This window comes from Pteronotus mesoamericanus, unplaced genomic scaffold (genome assembly GCF_021234165.1).
Source record: "Pteronotus mesoamericanus isolate MK-2021 breed Mesoamerican mustached bat unplaced genomic scaffold, CSHL_Meso_final scaffold_705, whole genome shotgun sequence".
NCBI lineage: Eukaryota > Metazoa > Chordata > Mammalia > Chiroptera > Mormoopidae > Pteronotus > Pteronotus mesoamericanus.
This window is the reverse complement of record NW_026555326.1, coordinates 14287160-14306842: the sequence shown is the minus strand read 5'-3', so window position 1 is coordinate 14306842 and position 19683 is coordinate 14287160. Positions and strand designations below refer to the sequence as shown.

The 19683-nt window shown below is 34.8% G+C and overlaps 1 protein-coding gene and 1 non-coding gene across 5 annotated transcripts in view; both read right to left on the bottom strand.

Moving 5' to 3' along the window:
* Nucleotides 1-19683, bottom strand: part of ASH1L (ASH1 like histone lysine methyltransferase) — a 220978-nt gene that overhangs the window by 86531 nt on the left and 114764 nt on the right. For all 4 annotated transcript variants that reach the window (XM_054563173.1, XM_054563170.1, XM_054563171.1 and 1 more), the window contains one exon: nucleotides 8541-8720. In XM_054563173.1, the coding sequence (XP_054419148.1) occupies nucleotides 8541-8720 (180 nt within the window). The remainder of the gene's footprint in view (nucleotides 1-8540; nucleotides 8721-19683) is intronic.
* On the bottom strand, nucleotides 5000-5135 carry LOC129062506 (small nucleolar RNA SNORA48). The gene has a single exon (XR_008528292.1). It is a non-coding gene; the product is annotated as a small nucleolar RNA SNORA48 (small nucleolar RNA).

Here is a 19683-nt window from a genome sequence, read left to right as displayed (position 1 = left end):
CAAAAGACAGCAGTAATGGAGGAAATGAGGAACAAAAAGGTCTAAGAAATAGAAAACGAGTAACAAAATGGCATGTGTAAGTCCTTCCTTACTGTTAATTACTTTAAATGTAAATGTCAAACTCCAATCAGAAGGCTGAAAGGAGAAAAAAAGATAAAAAATATGATCCAACTATGTTGTCTACAAGAGATTTATTATAGATCCAAAGACAAAACAGGCTGTCTTTGGTTACTATTCCATGCAAACAGTAACCAAAAGAGGAGAGGTGAGGTTATACTATTACCAGACAAAGAGACTTTATATCAACAATGATACAAGAGGCATAGAAGAACCTCAAATATTGAGAAGAATCCATTCACCAAGAAGCTATAACAATTATAAACATATATTAACCAAACAGAATCCCTAAAGTATGTGAAGGAAACAGTGACAAAATCAAAGGGAAAAAGAGACAGTAATAGATGGAGACCTCGCTGTCCTGATTTCAATAATGCTTTAGAACAACCACACTGAAGATCAATAAGGATTTGAACATTATAAAGCAATTAGGTTGAAAAGAAATATGAAGAACACCATCCCAAAACAGATTACATAGTTTAGTCAAGTGCACAAGGAAAATTCTCCAGGACAGACCACAAAACAAGTCTTAATGAATGTAAAAAGACTGAAATCATACAGAAAATCATTTTTTATCACAAAGGACTGAAATTACATGAATAACAAGGAAAACTGGAAAATTCACAAATTGTGAAAAACAACACACTCTTATTCTTAAACAATTGGTCAAATAAGGAATCACAAGGGATATTTGAAAATACCTAGAAATGAATGAAAGTGAAAATACAACAAAACAGTGCTAAGAGGGAAATTAAGAAGTAAAAACATATGCATCAAAAAAGAAAGATTTCAAATCAGTAACTTAACTGCACAATAGTCAATGGTAGAGTCACTGTGGAAAAGTTTGGAGGTTCTTTAAAAAGTTAAACATAAAATTACCATATGATCTAGTATTTCCACCACTCCTAAGTGTGTATATATATAAAAGATTGAAAGCAGGGACCTGAGTAGATACATGTACACCCATGTTCAATGCAGCATTACTCACAATAGCCAAAAGGCAGAAACAATCCTAGTGGTATCAATAGATAAATAAAATGTGGTATATACATACAATAGAATATTATCCAGCCATAAAGAGGAATGAAATTGATACATGCTACAGTATGAATCAACACTGAAGATGTTAAATGAAATAATCTAGATTAAAAAAAAACACAAATATTGTATGATTCCACTTAGATGGGATACCTAGGATAGGCAAATTCACAAAGACCGAAAGCACATTTGACATAATTAAGAGCTGGAGAATGGGGAGTTACTGTTTTATGGTTACAGAGTTTATGTCTTGGGTAATGAAAAATTTTGGAAATGGTGAAAATGGTTGCAAAACTGTGGTACATTTACATAATGGAATACCATGCAGCAGAAAGAAGGGGCTCCTACGCTTTGCAACAACATGGATGGAACTGGAGACTATTATGTTAAGCAAAATAACCCAGTTGATGAAAAACAAGAATGTTATGATCTCCCTTATAAGGGAAATTTAATGAACAAAAATAAACTAATGAGCAAAACAGAACCAGAAACATAAAATCATGGAACAGACTGACAACTTGTAAGAAGGGAGGGAAGAGGTGGGGACTGACTGAAAGAAGGTGAAGGGATTAGTTAAAGAACATATATGAAGGACCCATGCACATGTGCAACAGTGAGAGGACTGATTATGGAAGTCAGGGTGGGCAGGGTGAAGGGCGACGAAGGGGAAAAAAGTGGGACAACTGTAATAGCATAAAAAATAAAAACATAAGAAAACCTGTTCAACCTAGCATTAAAAATTACGAAAATAATGCCACTGAATTATACACTTAAAAATGTTGAAAATGGCAAATCTCATGTTATACATATTTTACCAGTATTTAAAAAAAATTAATGTAGTATACCAACAACCATTGACTGCCCTGGCTGGGTAGCTCAGTTTGTCAGAAGACTGTCCCCAGTCAAGGTTGCAAGGCTGATCCCCAGTCAGGGCACATACAAGAAGCAATGCATAGATGGATGGAACCACATAATTGATGTTTCTCTCTCTCATGTCCTCCTTTCTCTCTATCTCTCTCAAAAATCAGTAATAAAAAAAAGGAACCACTGTTGTACACCTGAAATAGGTTAATTATATGGTATGTGAATTACATCTCAATAAAACTGTATTTTAAAAGAAGAGGATAGGAAACATCCCTTGGCAATGAGATGCAGAAGAAACAACTAAGATTTACTCTGAGTACCTCCTGTATGCCAGTCATTTTATATATATTACTATATATATAGTATAGAATTCTAGAGAAACTAGAATTCATACTTTAGAAATAAAACAATTCAGTTTCCTATGATGAAAAAGTCCTAGGGATTAATAGGATTCAATGGTTCCTATTGAATGGTTCACTTAAGACGCTTAAAATGGTAAATTTTATGTCGTGTATAGTGAGTCATGTGGCACACCTGAAACTAATATAATGCTGTGTGTCAATTATACCTCAAAAAAACAAAAACAAAACAAAAACAAAAACCCCAACCCCTAGATAAAATAAAATGATCAGAAGAGACACTTTTATTTTATTTGGGTTATTTTAATTTTCTTCAGAATTGAAATAAAAATCAGATACACTGAATTTTTAACCTGGTTTAACTAAAAATAATGTGTGATTTTAGCCGAGTCATTTAACCTTTTATTAGCTTCAGTTTTACCATCTTTCAAATGAACTTTTAGGTTTGGCATGAAGGAAGGAGGTTGTGTGGAGGCAAGCACAAAGAGTATCTCTGCACTTTCTGCTCAATTTTGCTGTGAACCTAAAACTTCTCTAAAAACTAAAGTTTATTAAATAAAATAAAACAGAAATCTACTTTATACAGGGAGCAGTGTGATGTTCAGCATCCATCAGACCACAATCCTACATTCTAATTAGATTTAGAACCTAGAATATTCCTAATGCAATCCAACGCGGGGTAGGGGGGGACATATTCTGGTATTTAATTCTATCTAAACCATTAGATTATCTATAAGATAGAAATTTTAACCCACTACCCTTTGAACCCCAATCTCTGAAAAGCAGCACGATTCAGTTTCCACGATTCAGCGGTAAAACAATGGCTGTGGGACCTCTAAGTGCTCAAGACTCTAGTACTGATTTTAATGTCAAATTCTGTAAACTTAGGTAATTTCCTGAACCTTTCTGTATCTGTTTCTTAAGAAGTAGACAGTAACCACATACTTTACCATTTCCCACAGAATATAAAAGGATTCTGAAAATTTAAGTATTTTAAATGTAAGATGGTACCATGTTTTTATTTCCAGTGATATGTATTATTTTGAGGAAATGTCAGCAAATGCAAAAATTATGTATTCTATATAAATAATATAAAGTACATTTGTTTTTATATATGACATCCACAAAATAATATTCTGTAAGCATTAAAATTTCAGTTATCCCATTTTTTGCAATACATTGAGTATTCAAAACTTGCCTATATCAAATTAAATGTGTGAGTTTCTTACTTTATAAAACTTAATAGTCATTTTATATACATCAAGCTTCATATTTTTGATTCCAGAGAAACTAATTTACCCAAAATGTTATGACAGTGACAGAACTAAATGTAGAACCAAAGGTTCCTGTCAAAGTAGTGTTAATTTTTCTACACTATGTTGTTTCACCATAACATATACCCTAAGTCTAAAGTTCTTTCTTAAAGTCATCTGATATATGTCTAATATTTCATATTCTTTTAAACTCCTTTTATTTTTTAAGAAAAAAAAAACATTTTTAACTGATTTTTTTTTTTGAGGGGGAGGGAGAGAGAAACATTGATCAGTTGCTTCCCATTCGTATTCTGACTGGGGATCAAACCCAGGACCTTTTGATGTACAGGACTATACTTCAACCAACTGAGCCACCCGGCCAGGGCGCTTTTAAACCCCTTTTAGATAAAATAAAATTTAAATTCCAAAAATAATATAGCATGTTTATAATTGGAAGCAGTAAAGACAAATGTAAGAAAACCCTACTTCCTCATTCTAAATCTTATAACGTAAATCCTGTAAGAAGTGTACAGTAGGCACAATAATATCCACCCTCTCCCTTGTCCAGACTGTAATCCCCAGAATACATAAATGGAATTAAAGTCTCTAGTCTGATTGATTTTGAGATAAGAGAAATTATTCTGGATTATCTTGTTGGCCCAATGTAATCGGTAGAAGAGGGATGTGAGGATAATGACTCAGTTAAGAAAAGAAAAAAGTGAAAACAGAACTAAGGTGGAAGTGATGCAATGTGAAGATTCAACCTGTCATTGCTGCTTTTGAAGACAAAGGTGCCCCAAGCCAAGGAATGTGGGTAGCCTCTTGAAATGGAAAGGCAAGTAAAAGGATTCTGCGTAGAGACTCCAGAAGGAAAGGACCTTGACTTTAGCCTGGGGAGACTGACTCATTGGACTTCTGACCTCAGGAACTCTAAGATAATACATTTGTGTTACTTTAAGCAATTTAAGTAATTTATTACAGCAGGCATTAAAAACTAATAGGTTATTTTCTTATGATACTATAATTCATTTTGGTGCCTATATAAATGTACATTAATAATGGAGGTTTTCTTAAACCAACAAGTACTTGCTGTACCACTTTTGTCTGTAACTTAGCTAATGGTATCATCATCAACACAGAAATACAAAATTTAAAACTTCAATCATCACTGACTCTAGCTCTGTCCTTTACTCCATACCATCCAATCAGTCTTTTAATTCCTTTCAATTTTATTCTCAAGAAATTCGAAGAGGCTTCTTACTTCTAAATATTTACTCATCTAATTCATCTTCCATACTGATACTCTTTCATCTTGATCCAATTTTGACTGAAGCACATTCTCCCCTCAAAGCTGTTTATTTTTTAGCCCTATGTGTCCAGGTCATGAACCAGGCATGGGCACAGACCAGAAGCCAAGCTGGGATAAACAAGGAGTTACTTTGTCCCTGGCTGATATAAGACAAGCACCACCAAAACAGATGTAACTGTACTCAGGTCAGGGACACCCTTCATAGCTTTTTAAGGTCTTTAATGATTTACATACAAAACAGTAATCTTGCTAATATGGGGATTCTAAAGACCAAAATAATCAAAAATAAAAACAGACTCACAGATGCTGAAAACAGACTGAAGGTTGCCAGAGGGGAGGGGGTCTGGCAGGCTGGGTGAAAAACATGAAGGGATTAAGAACTACAAATCTGTAGTCACAAAATAGTCCGGGGATATAAAATACAAAATAGGGAATATAGTCAATAATATTGTAATAACTATGCATGGGGCCAGGTGGGTACTTGAAATATCGAGGGACCTCTCTGTTACATACATGACTGTCTAACCGCTATGCAGTACATCTGAAATTAATACAGAATATTGAATATAAACTGTAACTGAAATAAAAAAGCATAATCTTGCAATTTATTTGTACCATTCTGTGATCTAAAAAACAAGTTGCCAGAGAATGGAAGATTTTTAGGACAGTGAAACTATTCTGTGTAATGCCAGTGGTGAATACATGTCATTATCAATTTATCATAACCTATGGAATGTACAACACCAACAGTCAATTTAATGTATAAAAGCTAATGTTAACTATAGGGCAATCACTTTGTAAGTTATATAAATGTCTACTCATTGGGATATACACCTGAAACTAATATAATATTGTATGTCACTGTAATGGAAAAATAAAAAATTACTGTTTTTTTAAAAGGCAAAATAATATTGATGTAGTTGATGGTACTCATTTTTTGATGCATACAATCTGATTCTATTATTAATCTCTCATTTCAGGAGTTTAATCCAGAAAATGCCCAAGTAAAACTTGAACCTCATTTTTTTTTTAGCAGAAAACATGATATATTTTTGTTTTCTCAGCAAAAGGTATTGCTTTAAAATTATAATTGTATTACCTGTCTGGTGTGGCTCAGTGGATTGAGTGCCAACCTGCAAACCAAAGGGCCACTGGTTCGATTCCCAGTCAGGGCACATGCCTGGGTTGCAGGCCAGGTCCCCAGTAGATGCGTGAAAGGCAACCACACATCCATGTCTCCCTCTCTTTCTCCCTCCCTTCCCCTCTCCCTCTAAAATAAATTATAACTATATTAAATCCTCCTAAAACGCATTTCCATTTTCTCATTTGTAGTGCTAATTTTTTTCAGACATTATCATATGAAATAATGACCATTATTTCCCAGCCTTCCCTCTGGATGAAGTGTGGTTACCTGACTGTGCTGTGGCCAGTGTCTATAAAGGAGCTTTTGAATTTTCCTTTCTTAGTCATTTTGGGTTGGTATAATAAATCACCGTAAACTAGGTGGCTTAAACAACAAACATTTATTTTTCTCTGGTCTGGGGGCTGGGAAGTCCAATATCAGAATTAGGTTCTGGTGAGAGCCCTCCTCCTGGTTTGCATATACAGCCTTCTTGTTGTATCTTCACAGGGTAGAGAAATTCTCTCAGTGTATCTTCTTATAACAGTACTAATTCTATTCAGGAGAGCTTCACCTTCAAGACCTAATTACTTCCCAAATGCCCTTCCTTCAAAGACCAACACAGTGGGGATTAGGGCTTCAACATATGAATTTTGAGGGACGACATAGTTTATGGTGTTTCCTAACAAAAAAGGTTCACCTAAGAAGTAACCACAGGAATGCAAGCCTGGGTCTGAAATGGAAGAACAGAAAAAAACAAAAACAAAAACAGAGTCTAGGTTCCTGAAGATACCATATTAACCTTGAACTGTGTACTTCACAACTTCTTTTATATTAGAGGGAAAAAATGTACATCTTTTTAAGTCTTGGTTATTTGAGAGGATTTGCTATTAGAAACTGAAAGTAAACTTAATAAAACATTTTCATGACCAAGAAACAGGAATAGAGTTCAAAGAGCTTATGCGATATTTACCTCAGTGGTGGGTCCATGAAAAATCTTTTCAATGCAAAATAAAGTGCTATGATTTACATATTGATCACTTAAACCACACCAAGTCAGATGTAACTTTAAACTTTCATCTTTCAATTTTACCTTCTCACCTAAATTCAGACCTTAATGACTTTTTGATGGATATGTGAGTTTCTACCATTAGTTAACTCTCTCATTCAATTCACTTTTTACACTGTTGCCAGAGTTATCATCTTAAAACAACACACTTGTACTTTTCACTTCCTTTCATAAAAATAACATTTTAAATTTCCTATAGCTTAATGGGATAGGTATCTTAGCATCAGTAAAGTCCATGATTTTGTGGTTTCTCATTGTTCAATTCATTTTGGTAGGCAGTTAAGTTACTTGTACATCAACTTGGATTTTAGGAAACAATGCTTATTTTCCACAATATAAATTCTAGAAACTCTAAAATTTTTGAGTTACTTTAATATATAAAAAACCTTTGCAGTCTAGTATGTGCCTTTGTACATTCTATTTTTTAAAAATGGAATGCCCTTCTCCACCTTGCAAACTACTACTGAACCTCCAAAACTTAACTGAAGTATATTCTATAAAATACTTCTTATTCAATGATATAGTTAGTTGATATACTTTTTTGGGCTTTGAAACTTCTCAGGTTGCTTACCAAGCTGTACTTTTCCAAGGAAATATGAAGTTCTTATTTTTTTAAAAGGTTTTATTTATTTATTTATAGAGAGGGGAAGAGAGAGAGAGAAAGAGAGGGAGAGAAATATCTGTGTGGTTGCCCCACAAGAACCCCCTACTGGGGACCTGGCCCACAACCCATGCATGTACCGACTGGGGATCAAACCAGTGATAACTTTAGTTTGCAGGTCAGCAATCAATCCACTGAGCCACAATAGCCAGGGTGAAAATACGAAGTTTTTAAAAGTTAGGTGTACTTTACTCATCTGGCAAAGAGCTTGGAAAACAGAAAGCATTCAGTCAATGAGAAATGAATGTAGAAAATCTGAAGATCACTTTAGGTACATGCATAATGCCATTTTTCTTATTTTTTAGTTAACAAAATAAAGCACCATTAGAATCCAAATTATAGAAATGTACTCTAGAAAGACAGAGCAGATATAGATCAGGGAAGATATAGTAGCCCCAAACAACATAGTGTGGTAGCATGAGTACAGTGAACATTGTGGTGTTTGTGATGAGATTCATATTTGTGTATATTACCTTTATATTGTTTTTTGATTGTCAAAGTGTATTTTGAAACATGGAAGAACAGCAGGTTTTTAAAGGATGTCAGCTAGGCATTAGAGGAAGGCCGCAGAGGGAAAAGGGGGATAAATGGTGATAGAGACATGACTCAGGGTGGTTCACACATAATACAGTATAAAGATGATGTATTATAGAATTGTACACCTTAAACCGACATAATTTTATTAACCAATGTGACCCCAATAAGTTCAATTTAAAAAAAGGATGTCAGCTGAGAGGTACTATTACTTACTCTGTAGTTTTGTAAACATCAGAATACAGCCCTGCTTTCTGATACTTCTTCTTTGGGGGACGTGGGGCCTTCTTTTCTCTTGGGATAAGAGAAAGCACAGGCTGCAAGGTACTTTCAGGTTCAAGAGGTTTGGCTGGGGTTTCAGGAGGGCTGGGAATCTCAACTGCTGCTTCAGTAAAGCTATAAAAAGAAGTTTAAAGATAATTTTATGATGAAATAATGGTTTCCTACAAATGACTGTCTATTGTAAAAAACATAACAGCAATTAAAAAGAAGAGATACGGAGTTTTCCTCATCTGGCCATGCTGGAGTAACAGATACCAGACTTCTCCTGCTGACAGAAACTAACAGAAATACAGTAAACTACTATAAACCTGGATAAAGTTTACGACACAATCATCAGATATCAGATAATGGTTAGGGCAGCATTGCAATACCAAAGAAAAATTGGCAAAAAAAACCCAAAACAACAGAGTAAAAGAGAGAGAGAGAAGAGTCCTATAACCACTTTGCCTGTATGAGGACTGTCGTAGAGGAAGCAGAATCAAAGCAGAGAATGCCCAACCTGATGGGTTGAAAAGAGAGAGCAATCAGAGTACGGAGAGGCTGACGTAGCTGAAATTTGTGGGGCCAAGTATTAAAGAAAGTTATGGATAAAAGTTAACTCTAGAAAACTGTGTATGGGTCTCCTTTAGTATACTGCTAAATACTAAGTTATTCACATGCAGGGTGAAATTCTATAAGGCTGGACAAAGAATTACCAGAGAACTATTACCTGAACAATCCTAAGAGGCTCATGCATGATGGTAGATACTCAGATTCCACTAGGCAGAGTAGAAAGACACTGCCCAATACCAAGAACATTCAACAGAGATCCCAGAGGGCAACATTACCTATTTTTGGAAGGCTCAACTATCCCTGGACTAAAGGCAAGCCCTAATAAAGCTTAAAAACAATCTTCACAAGGATCCAAGCTGATCTACAAGTAACTTAACTGCCTACCAAAAATAAACACTAAGGAAAGAACAAAAACCAGAAACACAATAATGCAACACCCACAATGTAAAAAAATTCATGAGAAAAAAAATTAGAGTAATGGTCAAAACTTTTCCAAATTTGATAAAAGGTATAAAATCAAAGTTCCAAGAAGCTAATAAACCATAAAGAATATAAATTCAAATAAAACAAGTAAGGCACATCATAATACATCATAATAAACTTGCTGAAAACTATTTGATGAAGAAAATAAAAGTCGCTAGAGGACAAATATGTGATATATACAGGAGTACAAAAATAAGAATGAGTGCAGATTTCAAGTATGAAACAATGCAGCCAGAAGGCAATGAACTAACATCTACAGAATTAACAAGGAGAAGGGGTGGGGGAAAGGGACTCTAAATTCATTAAGAATTCTAAATAAATAAAAAAAATCTTTAAAAATGAAGGTGATACTAGTTCCAGGCAAAGATGGAATAGACACTTCTTACCTTTCCTCCTATTGCAACTAAAGATCCTCGAAATTATATATAACATAAACATAAGCAAAAAGATTGTTTAGAGATCTGGAACTAAAGCAATGACATAGCAGGTAATTTCCTACATTTCCTTTTGGTGTCATATTTAATGGTGAAAGACAATACAATTTACCTAATATCAAGGATATAACAAACGTGTACTCTCATCACTTATATTCAACATAATAAATATATTTTTGCACAGGTACCTGCCTGTGCAAAAATATAAGAAAAAAAAATCTTGAAGTGTGAGTCCTCCAAATTTCTTCTTTGTAAAGATTGTTTCAGTTATTTGGTATTCATTGAAATTCCTTATGAATTTTAGGATGGATTTTTCTATTTCTGCAAAAAACGTCTCTGGGATTTTGGTATAAATTGCAATGAATCTGTAATTTGCTTTGGGTAGTACTGATATCTTAACATTGATCTTCTAATCCATAAATACAGGCCATCTTTCCATTTATTTATGTCTTCTTTAATTTGTTCAACAATGTTTTGTAAGTTTTCAATTTAAGTCTTTTGCCATCTTAAGTTTATTCTTTTTGATGTTTCTGTAAATGGAACTGCTTTCTTAATTTCCTTTTTGGAAAGTAGTGTAAAGAAACACAACTGGTTTTTGTAAGGTGACTTTGCACTGTCAGCTTTGCTAAATTAGTTTAGTAGCTTTAGCAGGTGTGTTTGTAGTCTCCAGGGTTTTCCAAATGGAAGACTTTGGCATCTAGGAACAAAGCTAATTTCATTTTTCCTTTACAATTTGAATGCCTTTTACTTCTTTCTCACTCCCCCCGCCCCCCACTCTGTTTAGGAATTTCAATACTATGTTGAAGTGGAAAAGGGGGCATCCTTTCTTTATTCCTGATGTTAAGGGAAAAGCTCAGTCTTTTACCATTGATGTTTGTTAGCTTTGAGTTTTTATATGTGGTCTTCATTATGTTGAGGTAGTTTCTTTCTAAGAGTGCTAAGAGTTTTTATCGTGATTTTGTCAAATTCATTTTCTGCATTTATTAATATTACCATGAGATTTTTATTTTTTAGCTTGTTGATGTGATGGATTACATTAATTAGTTTTTGCACATTGAACAAGTCTTGCATAACTTCCTTGGTCATGAAGTCTATTTACTACTTATTTATTTACTTAATCTATTTTTTTTCCACGTTTCTCCTTACCAGCCAAATTCAACTTCTACTTCTGTTCCTTATCTTATGTTTCTTTCTCTTGCAATAAAAAAAAAAAAAAAAAAAAAAAAAAAATTCCTGCTTTCCTGCTTATTCCCTACATACATAAATTCACCAAGTGCCACCTGTGGAGCATATACACCAGAATCACCCTGGGAGCTTATGAGAAATGCAAATGCCTACTCACAGACTTCTAAAAATTTCTATTGAGATCTGGGATGAAGAAGAAACCTTCCTAGCCTTGATGGTCCCTGATGCTTCAAAGAAGGCACTCTTCTTAAGAATATCCTTCTCATCTTACTTGGGCTCGGACATGGTAGGCTGGGTTTTTATTCTCTCCTCCTCAATGCCATAACCCAACTCCCTCACTCCATGAAGACTCCAAAACCCAGCTCAGGGCCACTGTGGTTCCCATGCCCTATATGGATATCTACCAAATGGCTTTAGGACTTGAATTTTTCAGGGAAAAGAGAAAGAGGAAGAGATATGGCATTTTAAAATATGGTTTGATATATTTACCTATACCAATATAATACTTTTAGTTCCTGTGCTTTTCAAAAATAAAAATAGTATGAGCTACTGTATAATTTTTAGGGACTTGTTTCTTTCATTTAATATTGTTTCTAAAACTCATCAGCGATTATTGCATGTCAGCTCTCATTCATTTTTTAATGTCATATCACATTCCATTGTGTAAAAAACAATATACTCATTTCTTTTCCTGTTAATGTGAAATATTTTCCTTTTCTATGCATTATAATCAATCTTGCTACTACCTTTCCAAAAAGTGTTTTCTCGTGCCTTTTATGGAAGTTTTTCCAAGCTATCTAAAAGGGAATTGCTAAATTATATAGTGTTGATTTGTATCATTTTTTTTATTACATATTCTGGATCAAAAATGTATACATTGTAAGTGTTACAAATTTCCATTCCCAATTTGTAGCAAGTCTTCCTATGTTTGTCATGATGTGTGATAAACAGAAATTCTTAGTTTTAATATAATCCAGTATGTCAATTTTTACCTATACAGTTACTGCTTTTGATATCTTGTTTATAAAATCCTTTCTGACAAGATTATGCAGTTTTTTTCTTTCCATTAGCCTATAAGTTTAAAGTTTTGGCTTTGGCTTGTGTGGCTCAGTGGATTGAGTGCTGGCCTGTGACCCAGAAAGTCCCCAGTTCTAGTCCCAGTCAGGGCACATGCCTGAGTTGCAGGCCAGGTCCTCAGGTGGGGGCATGCAAGAGGCAACTGATTGATAAATATTGCACATCGAGTTTTTCTGCCTCTTTCTCCTTCCCGTACCCTCTCTTAAAGAAAAAAAATTAAGAAAAAAGTTTAAAGTTTTCCTTTATATTTATGTATTTAATCAATTGGGAATTAATTTTTGTATATGGCATAAATCAGAATCTAATTTCATTTCCATTCTTACCCAATACCAACTTTTGGGGCACAATTTATTAAATATTGTTTTCTTTCCCTATCAGTAAGTAGGGTCAACTCTGTCGTATACCAATATTGCTTATGTGCATGGATCTGTTTCTCTTACCCACTCAGTTGTTCCATACTTGCTTAATATACCATAAGTTGAAATTAAGTCTTGGGACAAATCCATTGCTTTCTTCAGTTAATTCTATCCCTAGGTATATACCTTAGGGAAATTAGTGCCCATACCTATCAGTAGACATTACAGGAATATTAAGAGTGGCATTTTGGATAACAGCCTCAACAGTGTATCTTGGAAATAGCCCAACAGTAAAATGGAAAATCTATATTATATACCAATAATGGATTACTACATAGTGATAAAACAAAGTTAACTATAGCACCATGAAATAATAAAGATGTTTTGACATTTATATATTGAGCAAAAAAAAAAATGAGGCACAAAAGCATGTCTTATAAATTCCAATTCAATGAAGTTCAGGAATGATAAACTAAATTATATTTTCTATGGTTGCATATAAAATAGTATTTAAAAAAAGGTAAAGATGTGGTTACCTTAAAAGTCAGGAGACTGATTAAAGCTACTGGTAAGGAAGCAGTTTATGACTGGTGATAGCAATGTTCTATATATTCATCCATTTTATATCTTTTGGGTGTTAACTATATAAACTTTAAAACTGATTACTTACATTTATATACTTTGTGTATATATCCTCCTCATTCACCTAATATTGCCAAGTATGTTCTACAGGTGGGAATGACCTTTTTTTATTTTAAAGTTTTTAAAGTATATTTATTAATGAGTGGTTATGCATGTAAGTTCTTTGACTTACTCTATTTCTTATACTGTACTTAATTTCTCCATGGCTATTCTGTAATGATCTATTTGTACATCTTAATCCCCTCTCCTCTTCACCAATTCCTTCATACCGGCCCCCCACCAATCTGACAACAATCAAAATGCTCTCCATATCCACGATTCTGTCTCTGTTCTTGTGTGCTTAGTTTGTTTTTTAGATTCAATTGTTGATAGGTATGTATTTATTGCCACTATATGGTTCATAGATTTGATCTTTTTCTTAAATAAATCTCTTTAACATTTCATATAATGATGCTTTGGTGATGATGAACTCCTTTAGTTTTTCCTTGTCTAGGAAGCTCTTTATCTGTACTTTGATTCTAAATGATAGCTTTGCTAGGCAAGGAATCTTTGCTATAGGTCCCCGCTTTTCATGACCTTGAGTATTTCTTCCCAATCCCTCTGGCCTGTGAAGTTTCTTTTGAGGATCAACTGATAGTCTTATGGGAACTGTCCTGTTGGTAACTGCTTTTTTTCTGGCTGCTTTTAAGATTCTTTCTTTAACCTTGTACATGAGTTTTGGAGTGGGCCTCTTTGCATACATCTTGTTTGGGACTTTCTGTGCTCCCTGGACATGCCTGTCTTATTTCCTTCACCAAATTACGGAAGTTTTCTTTCATTATTTTTCCAAGTAGAGTTCCAACTTCTTGCTCTTTCTCTTCTTCTCATACCCCTATGATGCAAATATTGGACCTCTTGAAGTTGTCTTAGAGGTTGCTTATACTATTCTCATTTTTTAAAATTTTTGGTTCTTTTTTCTTCTTCCTGTTCTGATTGCTTGTTCTGTGCTTCGTTATGTTCCAAATCATTGATATGATTCTTGGTTTCTTCTACTCTATTGTTGTTTTCCTATAAATTGTTCTTTATTTCAGTTAGTGTATTCTTCATTTCTATTGGATCTTTTTTATGCTGTTGAGATCCCTAAGTTCTTTGAGGATCCTTATAACCAGTGCTTTGAACTGTCCACCTGACAGATTGCTTATCTCCCTTTTGTTTTCTTTTTGTGGAGTTTTGATCTGTTCTTTTGTTTGGGCCATGTTTCTTTGTCTCCTCATTTTGGAAGCCTCCGTGTGTTTGTTTAATGTATTAGGTAGAGCAATTGTGACTCCCTGACTTGGTAGTGTGGCCTAATGTAGGAGGAGGTGTCCTGTAGGATCCAGTGGCACAGCCTCCCCTATCACCCAAGCTGTATACTGGAGGTGCACCCTTCCGGTGAGCTGAGTACACCCTTCTCTGACAATTGAGCCTTATTTGGGGGTTGGCAGGTCAATTCGAGGGAGCTGACCCAAGCCAATCAGTTGTAAGGACTGGCTGTGTCCACTGACCACTAACCTCTGCCCTCCATAGAGATACAGTTGTGCAGAGGCAGGGTAGTGGTGCTTCTATGTGGTCTGCAGCTGTCCACAGGGTATACAGGTTCTGGAGTTTCCCAGGTGGTACAGGCCAAGATCAGCCCCCACCTGTGTTTTGCCTGGGGCCACCCTACATGAACTGTAAAGCAATCTGAGACGGCTGCTACTTGTGCTGGGCTTGAGACTCCCAGGCAAAGCCAAGCTTTGAATCTAGGCTGGCTGCTGCTCGTGCTGGGATTGGGGTTACTTAGCAGGAGGTACAGGGGCTGGGGCCTTACTGAGGCCAGCTGTTGCTTGTTTGAGAGGATTAAGGAATTTGTGACACATGAGCCAAGACCAGCCATTCATATGGAAAAGTCATGGTTAACAGGTTGGGTGGTCTCTGCAGCTCTGTAGGGTGAGGGCTCAGAAAAGGGACAATTGCCTCTGCTCACCTCTCATCTTAATGCCAGATGCTTCAGTTCCTCCCCGTACATCACTGGTGCCTTTCAAGCTGCTACCTTGGTGCTGGGGCTCAGAGAGAGTGAGTCTGAGTAAGTCTGTGTGTGGGTTCTTTATGGGAAACTGCCTGGGACTCCCAAAGTTTCTTCCATGGACTCAATCCTGCTGGTTTTTGCAGCCAGAAGTTATGGGGACTTATGTTCCTTGCACTGGAATCCTGGGCTAAGATTCTAGCATGAGGCTGGGACTCCTTGCTCCCATGATAGCCCTCCTGAATTTTTATCTACCCCACATGGATATGGGACCAGCCCATTCTGTGTTTCCACCACTCCCACCCATCTGGACTAACGTGGTTTAACTCCATATATGTGAGACTTCTATTCAGCTTGATATCTGATGGCTCTGAGTGATGGATGTTCTATATTTTAGTTGTAATTTTGATATGGTTATGTGAAGAGGCAAGCTATGTTTACCTATGCTGCCATCTTGACTGGAAGTCTGGAATGATCTTTTTCTTTAAAGATTTATTTTATTTTATTTTTTTATTTTTAGAGAGGGGGAAGAGAGGGAGAAAGAGAAGGAGAGGAACGTCAATGCATAGTTGCCTCTTGAGCACCCGCCTACTGGGGACCTGGCCTGCAACCCAGGCATGTGCCCTGATTGGGAATTGAACTGGCAACCATTTGGTTTGCAGGCCGGTACTCAATCCACTGAGCCACACCAGCCAGGGCAGGGAAGTCTTTTTCTTTAAAGTGTAGTAGAAATCTCTTTCAAACTGTCTGGTCCTGGTGCTTTCTTTGTGGCACAATTTTTAATTAAGGATTCAGTTTACATAGTATGTTTTCTAGAAGTGGTTCTAATCTGTTGGACATAAAGTTCTTATACTTGTCACTTTTTAATCTCATATATAGAGCTCATTTTAAATTTTAACTTTATTATTTACTTTGTCTTTCTTTATTGATTAACCTTACCAGAAGTCTGTATATTTTATTAGTTTTCAACAAACTCTGGTCTTCAGTGATTCTATTATACCATAGCTTTATTTTGTTAATTCAATGCATGTTTTATTTCCTTTCTTTACATTTTGAGACTTATTCTATTTTACTAATTTTTTAACTGAACTACTACTTCATAAATTTTTAAGCATTTAAAAAGATAACATAAGCATTAGAGCCAATGGAATCTCCCTCTAGGTACTACTTTAGATACAACCTGTAAGTTTCGCTACGTAGCATTGTATTTCTTTCTAAATATTTTTATTATAATTTTATTTTTCTACCAAAGTTTTTAAAATGTATCTTTTTTCATTTAAGAACCAGAAGTTGAACCCAGCCTAGACTCAGCTCATAACCATTATACTATTCTTTTGCATTCTGGTTTGTTATTAATCACCAATTGCGACCAACAACTCTAACATGGCAAACAAGGCCTTCTGCACGATCTGGTCCCCACAACCTGTTCTCTAGATTCAATTAACAACACACTACTCTATTTCACTCTGTGTTTTGGCAACAATAGCTTTTTACAACTTCTCTGAACCTCCCATGCATTTTTACACTGATCAGCCTATAATGTTTGCTCTAGTGTTGCTCCTTTAAATAACAGATAATGAATATTCTTGAGATTTTAAACTTAATCATTACTTCCATTGGGGAAATAAGTCAGTTACCTCTATGAGATATCCTCACAACCCTAAGTAACTCTTCATAATAGCACTCAAGACTGTAAGATCCACGAGGTCATAATAGCACTTAAGACTGTAAGATCCACGAGGAAGGGGAATGTATCTATATTTGCTAATATTGTATCCATCCTCAGCACATGGAATAAATAATTTTGCAATACTTACTGAATAAATAAACAGTCCCCCTCCCAAAAAAAAACTCCTCACCTATAATAAGTACTATAATAGATTCCAGTTAGAGAAAGATAAAAAACTTGTCTATGGGAACTCACTGTGTCATATCCATGCCCACACGATCTTGAGAGTAGAAATTATATCTTTCTCTTCATATTCTCATCAAATTTCAGAATATAGTATTGTGGAAAATAAGAGGTTAATATTACTGACAATGACACTAGAATTATTTGGGACAGAAAGGCTTATATGAAATAAAGTCTTTTCTTTTTGAAGTACATTTCTAAGGTGATCCTTCCTAAACTGAATGTGATGTCACACACTGTCACTTTCTTACTATAGTGAAGACAGAAATCATTGTCTTTGCACTGATTTTAAAACGTCAGTAATTAGCCCTGGCTAGTGTGGCTCAGTGGATCGAGTGCTGATCTGTGAGACAAAGGGTCACCAGTTTGACTTCCAGTCAGGGCACATGCTTGGGTTGTGGACCAGATCCCCAGTAGGGGGCGCACAATAGACAACCATACATTGATGTTTCTCCCTCTCTTTTTCCCTCCTTTCCTCTTTCTCTAAAAACAAATAAAATATTTTTAAAAAAAATACATATAACCTAAAGACTTGTGAATAAAAATAAATAAATAAAATAAAACATCAGTAATTAAAACAGAATTAACACTAATACCAAAAAAGACTTAGGGAAGAACATATAAAAATATTTAAAAACACCTTAACAGGCAAAGATACATAAGAGTTTAGTATATGATAAAGGTATCATTTCAAGTAAGAAGGGAAAGGAAAAAATAATAAACAGTGATAATCATCATTTAAAAATCAAAAACATTAAGTCTCTTTTTATATTAAATCTTTCTTTTGCTTTCCCCCCACAAAACAGAAACAAAACAAAAAGCACTTTACTAAAGTCCACTGGGAATATAAATATAATTACAGACAATATAAAAATTAGCTATGCTTACAAATCCGCGACCTTTAGAATGACTGGCCATAAGCATAATATTAACTCATATCTTATATGAAAGTAAATTTCAACTGCCCTGGCCAGTGTGGCCCAGTGGACTGAGCAGTGGCCTGCAGACCAAAAGGTTGCTAGTTTGATTCCCAATCAGGGCACATGCCTCGATTATGTGCCAGGTCCCCAGTTGGGGGTGTGCAAGAGGCAACAAATTAATGTTTCTCTCACATAGTGTTATTTCTCTCCCTCTCTCTCTCTCTCCCTCCTCCCCTCTCTAAAAATAAATTAAAAAAAATTTTTTTTTAAAAGTAAATTTCAATTAAGATCTTAAATGTTAAAAAAGTAGTATGTAATCTATCAAAGAATAACTAAATAAATTATAATACGTTCATAGCATGGAATAGGATAATTCACATTACTAATGACAATATCCCCAAGATACAGGGAGAGAAAAAGTTAAATTACAAAATAAAGTATAGTGTGTTAGCAATTACTTAAAACAAGATTTGCATATTCACATATTTATAAATGCATACGAAAAGGTATCAAAGGATATGTATAGCAAGAAAATAGAAAGAAAAATAAATGTCAAAAAATAAAGATTAAGAGTTAATATTCTGACTGTATGAGCACTTAAAAAATAGAAAAAATAGGTAAGGAACATAAACAAATGCTAATCTCCAATACACAAATAAGTACAAATTGAAACAAGTAGGAAGTAACATTTAGGAAGCCTATTTTACCTATATCAAATTGATAAAGATTAAAATAAAAGGATAGTTTTCAGGGTAGATAAGGGTGGGTAAATAGTATACAACTATTGCTATATGATAGTAAAAATATAAACAGGTGTGACTTTTAAGAGGCAATTGGACAATATATGTTGAAACACTTAAAATGTACGTAGCAGTTTTAATTTGTATTTCTCTAATTGTAAACAAGGGTTACACTGTGAGACTGAGCATACTGTATTTAGTAAAGCTAAAACCATACGCAAAGGGTGATATTATATTGATTCATTTAAAAATCATCAAATAAACCTTCAGGGAAAGAAATGGTTGGATACATAACGAAAGGATTAAATGGTCTTTTCTTTTGGTGATTTTTGGCTCTCTGCTCTGTAACTTTTAGGAAAAATTAAAAGTATAAAAAGGAAACCGCAGAAAATAAATCTAACATGCATGAAGATTTAAAAATGTTTTTGATGACAGGATAAAAACTTTAGAACACTGAACACTGTAAAGATAAAATGGTGTAAGAGTAAAATAATTCCACTCACATACCTATATACTGGATAAAACACAGATCTGGACTTTGATTTTTTTTTTTATCTGTAAAATGAGGGGCTTGAATTGGATTATTACATCCGCTTTGCTTCTTAATTACATATTTATACTTTTGGATGGCCACAAGTAAGAACAGTTTTAAATAGAACAGAGAATAACAAGTCTTATATAATAAAAAATTTCAAGATTAACTGAATTATGCAGCGGCAAAGATATGTTATATTTCTATAAAAGCTAGTTTCC